We start from the raw sequence: 7500 nt of genomic DNA, 5'->3' as shown, positions 1-7500 counted from the left end.
ACACAATCCTTAAATTCGTGATATAAGGGGTTTCCAACACTAAATGAGGCTGTGGTTTGAGAGGAGTCCGTGCCTTCGGAGAACTGAACCCTTCTCCAATACCCTCAAGACTTGGGGAGTATATATCCCCTAAGTGAAGTTCCCCACTACCTCCTGTACCACTCTCCTATAAGTGAAAACCAATCTATATTAGTGCTTTGTAATTTTATACAGAATTCATTCTATTTACCACTAGGTACTACAAGATGTTCTGTAAAACTCAGAGTATTAACCTACTGCTGCCTTATTATCATTATCATCATTGACATTTTGGTTATGATAATGTTATCAACAATATTAATAGTAATAATATATATATCTTCAAACATTTCAAAATATCAAGAAAAAGGGTAAACAGGTAAAATTCAGGTAGGACTAGTAATTGACTCCTTGGTGAGTAAGCTCAAAATCATACAGTAGTTGATATGCCATATATATTGGACTTCCCAGCACCAATGGGTTAAATATGGTCTGATCCATAACATTTATAGCAGATCAAGTTATATTCCATCTTTATTCACAGGGGAGGAAACTTACCTGCAAAGGTTTACATTTGGCAGGAACCTTTTGTCCAGGTTTGAGAAGAATAACATCTCCTTGCACCAGCAGTGACCAAGGGAGATTAACAGTGTTTCCATCTCTCAGTGTCCACTGAAGGGTAATGCAAGGAGACAAAGGAGAATGTAGGTGTGGATAGTTCTCTGCTGACCAAAGGACAGTTGACTGGTATTCTGAAATCAAAGAGATATTTCTTGTAGAGTCTTTACAATCCAAAAATATTCACAAGATTTCTTATTTCACTGTTCTGTTTCAGTGTTAAATTCTTGTTTCACACCTTTTAGATCCCTTAATATATTCTGAGTCTGGTGTGGGAGCTCCTTATGCCTGAGACGGGTGTCCCACCACACCAGGTAAACGTTGAGAATCACTGCGGCAAAAATGAAGAAAGATTCTGCTGGAAGGTACTGATATCTGAAATTTGGGAAACTAATGTAAGCACCTCATATCATATAAGTTTTATCATATATATAATCCATCCTTCTGTAACTCACTGAGCCCTTTACATATCCATCAATTTGTCCGTTCAGTGAATCTATTTCCGTTTAACATAACAAAACAGTTTCTTACTTTGGGTCACTGCGTGCTGCGTATGCCACCAGGAGTACAATGCCTTCTACTATGAGTGCCAGCGCCGAAGTCCATCGGAAGACTGACAGGTAGCTCTTGCGATGAAAGGCTTCATAGTTAACGCTCTTTTGTCCAAAGCCTTTATTCCTGAAATTCAGTTCCCTTTAGTAGCAGCAAGATGAAGAATCTAGTAAATATCATACAAAAAGTCATCCTGGTCCTTTTTTTTTATTAGAATATAACTATATAAATGTATCAGATGATAATATTTCCATGTGAAAACTAATACACTTATTCTTATTACAGCGCTGAATCAAAAATTCAAAGCATGTTTAAATGAACCCACTTTTCTGCCTCTGACTTCTGGTACTCTTCGAGAGCTGATGATATATCTTCATGTAAGCGGGCAAGAGCTTCATGTGTAGTCAAGCCATCGCTACAACTGGCCATTTCCCTGAAATAAATCAAATTATTCATAATTATGAAGGAAAATTACAATAGGATATACAATAACAGTTGGCAAATCCATATGTTACAACGGTGTGCAATGATCTTGTGAGAGAATTGTTAATTGAGGTTTGTAAACTCATAAACTTATGAATGTATGGAAAAATATGTTGATCTAGCACCAATATTGTAGAATGACATTCATAACATTTGTGAACAATGATAATGGTTGAATATATTTAGTACTGAATGTAATCTAACTTTGCTCCTAACATTTTTCTTTTTTCTTTTAGGCCCAAATAAATCTTAGTCTCCCTCCATTTCTAATTACATAATATCAAGGAATCATTCTTCTCAAAAGACCAATTCCAAATATTCTACCACTAACATTGTGAAACTTATAAGCAAGCAGCACCCTAAAAATTAAAAGTTATTTTCTCTATGTTAATTCTTAGCCCAACACCAGTCCTCACTAGTGTAAACTATTGTAAAAAAAATGTTAAAGGTTTAAGCAAACTCTAGAGGCGAGCCAATAAAATTGGTAAGACAGGACTGTAGCTTGTAAAAGATGTATGACATATTTAACAGGAAACTTGTACTGTGAATAAACATTAGAAAATCTCATCGAATAGCAAAATAATGAATATGTTCAAATAAATAGTGATATGAAAAAATGTTCCAGATCAAAATGCACATTCATATCTCTAGCAAGCAGGAATTTATGATAAAATAGACCATCCTTTGAATAAAAAGTCAGATTTTCAGATGTGAAGAAATGAGAAAAGACAAACTAATTTAAATTCCAATGGAGGATGAATTACGCAAGACCTTGGCAACATGCAAATATCAAGCACAACACTGATTTTTAGGTCTAATGATCTAGTGTGCATAAAGAGTAACAATACTCTCTTAATTTGGTTGTAAAATTTGCCTACTTCCCTCTCTCGAAAATTGAAAACCGCTCTTCACACACAATAGTCCAAACTGGTTACATTGGCTATATGAACGCACATATGATGTAGCTGTGCAAGCATAGAGGTCTAAAACCCATAATCTGCTCGTGAGTTTTGTGACTATGATGTGTTGATCCATATTTCCATCAACTTCTTTAATGTTTTTTCAACCTTTCTCTAACTTCTCATTGGACCTATGTTAGGCTTCATACTTATACTGACATGTTACACTCCATACCAATATCTAGCAAACTTCTAAAATTGCACACAAAAGATCTTCACAACCTCAAAAGAAAAATGGATGCCAATAGATAAAATGGCAATTATGCAGACAATAATATTTCTGGTGCAGAAAAAAAAAAATCAGAAATAAAAGGCTGCATAGTTTAACATGCACTGGCAAGATTCTGTCTGCTGTGTGTTGTAAGGACTGTGGTCTCTGTCCTAGCATTTGTACTTTGTAGCTTTTGATCATTGTAGTAATATTCTTACATTACAATAGCACTGTTTTTGGAGCATGTACTGAAAATATGCAAAATACAATACCATCTGGGAAAAACCTTCTAATCCGCTTTCATCATGCAAGACAATGCAGTTATTGCTTAGAAGACATATCTGCCACTAGATTTGCACTGTTTGGTTCAGCTTCCATGCCTATTGTGATACTGGCAAAAGCCAACGCACCTCCACTACGTACATTCAGGTGCAATAGAATTTGCAGACCTTCCTGGTGATGTACTGTATCATAAAGCATCGGTCTAAGCTCTGTCTTACCAGAATTTCATGTGGTGGAGGTTGTTTGGCTTTGCCAACGCATAAAACATGAGAGGCTGCGAGAATCAGTTGACCCAGCTCAGTTAACTAATATCTGCTGGATTTTGGTAGAATTTGTATAATAATGATTAGAAAAAAAGTGTGAAAGATACATTTTCGCAGACCGTGCTTCATTTACCCTGAAGTGACAGGCAAATACTTCAGAAAAAATAATTTCTCATCGCACATGAAAAGTTCTTGATCTCATTGCTTGCCAAGGAGCTGCAATTGCAAGGCCCCCCACCCCATCACACTGGAATCATACCTACCGGTGTATGCTACCGTAGTACCGGTACTGTTCTCTCCTTCCTGCTGGCTTTACCATATTCTTATACTCACCGAGCTACCGAGCGCAATCTATACAATTAGCTGTGTCAGTTGCACGCAAGGTCCATCTGTAGCACTGGATTACTTCATTGTGTTTGTAATGAGCACCGTTTATGTTTATGGTTTCGGGCTATTTATAATCCCAAATTCTTATTCTTACTTAAGTTAGTCCTATGTTCACTAAGGCGGTGTTGCGAATTCACGTACCAATTCCTGTTAGTGCTTATCTTAATCCGAGGAAGGGCATAGACATTCTCGTTCCTTGTCCACCGAGTTGCAACCACTTCCGCCTGATAAGGAACGCAATCGGTATTTACACTTATCAGCTGAGAGCCTTTGCGGTCGTCGGGCTGAGATCGGAGCCCGAGGAGGAGACTTCGGGTCGTCTGGCAGAGATTGGCGCTCCGGGATCGTAATGCACCGTTTTCTTTGATCCGGATCATAGAAAATGTTCGCTCTTTATGGCTGACTGCTGTATTTGATGTCGCATGCCAAGACGATAACAAAGCAAAAAAGTAATATGTTTGTGAATAAAATTCGAGGAAATATTTTATACTAGATAGTTCTATAAAACTCATAAATAGATAAATAGAAGATACTGGTACTTGATAGAAATCCAGACACATTATCTACACGAACATAAACGCAGAAAAATGTACATAAAGATCAAAAGAAAACAGCCACAATAAGAAATGAAACTGAATCGTGACTTTTTCGAATTCGTCAAGAGGTCCTCATCAGACGATCAAACAACTGTTTCGATGAGGCAAGCCTTATTCTCGAGGTGACCTGTTTTGGCTGCAGTCTATATATAAGTCCAAAAGTCTAAACAACGACTGATCTCATATGCATCTAGATTCATCGACAGGCCCTTTGGTTTTGTAGAGTTTCATTGTATTATCTGTAGGTTCAGCTTTTGAACACCATTACGTAATCTGATATGTGTTCGCAGAGACAGCTAGACAGCTTGTGGTATATTATGAATGCCTTCACATTTTCCATCTGCTTTATTTCTCATTATTTCATCTATAGTAATTTCTGATGTTAAAAGGCTTTGGATTCCCTTGGAAAGAGATTGCGTATCTTTGTTTGCTTTCATAAATATTCTATTTAGATTATTCTGATATAGATTATAGCACTGGTTCATCCTCGTGGATTTTGGGATTTTCGATTTTCAGCTGTGAACATTGGAAATGAGTTTCTCATCATAAAACATTCTTGGAATTGCTGTTTCACACACACACACACACACATGTACATATGCATATATACACACATATATACATTCACACACATATATGTACATATGCATATATTCACATATATATACATACGCACACTAACACACACACACGCACACACACACACACACACACACACACACACACACACACACACACACACACATATATATATATATATATATATATATATATATATATATATATATATATATATATATATATATATATATATATATATATATATATATATATATATATATATATATATATATATCAGGGGAGTCATGTATTGACATTTCATTCCCCTTTTGAAACTAAACTTCTCGTCTGGCTGCTATTCTTATTTCTAAAAGGTTCCTTACGGATTAGGAGTACTTCATATTCTTAAACCAAAGTTCCTATCTCTTGTGTAATGCCAATAAAGTTTTATGTATTATACATAACGAATGCTTGAACGATAAAGAAAAAATTGTCTTGGTTGGTGATATTTTCAAATGCTTTTAAAACTGTAGGATCGCCACATCTACATTGGAAAGGGTTTAGTATATGTTAAGTCTTTATCATTACTGTTTATCATTGCTGTTTAAATTCAAAATACTGTAGGGAATAAATCACATCATTCATACATGGTACATTTTATTGTTAGAAAAATATATATACAAAGATATATGGTATACTGATGAGTACTCGTGGATTGAGACAGTTTGCAAGTTAAACCAGCGTGACAGCGGAATTTCCTGCCAACAACTTAGCAACTTCGTGGGCGCGGGCGTGGGCGGACTTGACCTGGGCCACTGCGGGCGTGTCCTCGACGAGGTCAGAGGCGGCCACCCTGAAGCCAGAACCGGGGGCGGCGGCGTACTTCCTCACCTGGACGTCCCCCTCGGGGTCCACGTAGGCGAAGCTGCCGGAGGTACGACCCAAAGAGTCCCTGGTCTCCACGCGGGTGTTGGGGCCGCCGTAGTGGCCGAAGGTGTACTGGCCGGCCTCGTCCTGGGCGTGGAATTGGCCTCCCACGTGAGGGACGCTGAGGGAGGGCATGGGGGGTTCAGGGGCCATGAGGGGCTCAGGCGCTGCCACTACAGTGACGGGGACAGCGCTCTTGACCACAGGGGCGACTGCCACAGGGGCAGCAGGAGCCACAATGGCTGCACTCTTGACCAGCGGGGCAACAGGGGCCACAGCCACAGGGGCAGCTTCAACGACGGTAAGGGAAGGGGCGGCCTTCACAACAGGGACAGGGACAGGGGCGGCCTTCACAACGGGGACAGGGGCAGGGGCGCTTAATACCATTCCCAAGTTTACACCTGGTTCAGGAATCTTCATAACAGCCGGAAGGTTCCACTGTGGACTGGCCACAGTTCCTGCCACCGTCTGATAAAGCTGCGGAGCCGCGGAGCATGTTGCTGCCAACAGAGATAGCACCTGTATCAAGAAAAATAAGTTAGTGCTTAAAAAACTAATCGCATTCCAACATTAGTATTCAACTAAGCTAACATCCATTCCCCTTTTAAAACCAGTGCAGTGGGAATGCCTAAGCAAATACAATACAGATGAAAACCAGTGCAGTAAATACTAACGATCAGTTTCATCTTGGCGTAGTTGTGATGGCCGAGAGAGAGGGAGATCTGTGGTCAACGGACACGGTGCTTGGCCTTATATACCCGCTCGCCTCCCTGACCACGCCCTGCTTTGCACCTTAACGGCCACACGAACTTTAGCATTTTGCCGAAAGATTCCGAGAGAAAAGGTGAAGGTGGCGAAGATTCTCAAATTTATATCGAGGCGTTTGTGGAAGGAAACCATCTTCTTTAGTTACGGTTTGTAATGAATTTCGTCTACCTTAATGTATTTCTTTTATTTACATGGTATTTAGGACTAAAGTGCGCAAACCTTAAAAGGGTATGAACTGAATATGCATTTCATGTACCTTTTCGTGTGCATTATTTACACTGCAAAGCATTATATGGAACTTAAAAACCACTTCAATTCAAATAATTTGTATATACAGACACACGCACACATACATATATTTGTATATGTATGTATGTAGATCTATACAAACACACACATACATATATACATATATATTAACATATATATATATATATATATATATATATATATATATATATATATATATATATATATATATATATATTAACACACACACACACACACACACACACACACACACACACACACACACATATATATATATATATATATATATATATATATATATATATATATATGTATATATATATATATGGATATATGTATGTATGTATATATATTCATGCATGTGTGTATATATATGTATATATATATATATATATATATATATATATATATATATATATATATATACGTATACGTATATATATATATATATATATATATATATATATATATATATATATATATATATATATATATATATATATATATATGTATGTATGTATATTATACACGGTATTTTTGTTTGTTTTTTAAACCACTACAATATATCAAACAGCATTAAGTGATAAGATTCCATCTTTCTACTC

The 7500-nt window shown here is 37.4% G+C and overlaps 2 protein-coding genes across 9 annotated transcripts in view; both read right to left on the bottom strand.

Annotated features, from left to right (window-relative positions):
- The window catches only part of l(2)k05819 (transmembrane protein 94-like protein l(2)k05819), a 38480-nt gene extending 34377 nt beyond the window's left edge, over positions 1 to 4103 (bottom strand). For 3 of the 8 annotated variants that reach the window (XM_070130795.1, XM_070130800.1, XM_070130799.1), the window contains exons 1-6: positions 3650 to 3907; positions 1514 to 1621; positions 1168 to 1314; positions 875 to 1011; positions 577 to 770; positions 1 to 166 (exon numbers count right to left, since the gene is read on the bottom strand). The exon at positions 1 to 166 is cut by the window's left edge and continues 98 nt beyond it. In XM_070130795.1, coding sequence (XP_069986896.1) covers positions 1 to 166; positions 577 to 770; positions 875 to 1011; positions 1168 to 1314; positions 1514 to 1621; positions 3650 to 3705 — 808 coding nt within the window. In that variant the 5' untranslated portion in view covers positions 3706 to 3907. The other 5 variants (XM_070130792.1, XM_070130793.1, XM_070130794.1 and 2 more) reach the window with 4 other exon arrangements.
- A 1467-nt stretch (positions 4104 to 5570) lies between these two features.
- Positions 5571 to 7500, bottom strand: part of LOC113813118 (calphotin) — a 28628-nt gene continuing 26698 nt past the window's right edge. The window contains exon 3 of the mRNA XM_070130789.1: positions 5571 to 6205. Within this exon, the coding sequence (XP_069986890.1) occupies positions 5663 to 6205 (543 nt within the window). The 3' untranslated portion in view covers positions 5571 to 5662. The remainder of the gene's footprint in view (positions 6206 to 7500) is intronic.

Source organism: Penaeus vannamei, chromosome 15 (assembly GCF_042767895.1).
Source record: "Penaeus vannamei isolate JL-2024 chromosome 15, ASM4276789v1, whole genome shotgun sequence".
NCBI lineage: Eukaryota > Metazoa > Arthropoda > Malacostraca > Decapoda > Penaeidae > Penaeus > Penaeus vannamei.
Note: the sequence above shows the minus strand (reverse complement) of the source record. Positions and strands in the feature narration are given on the sequence as shown.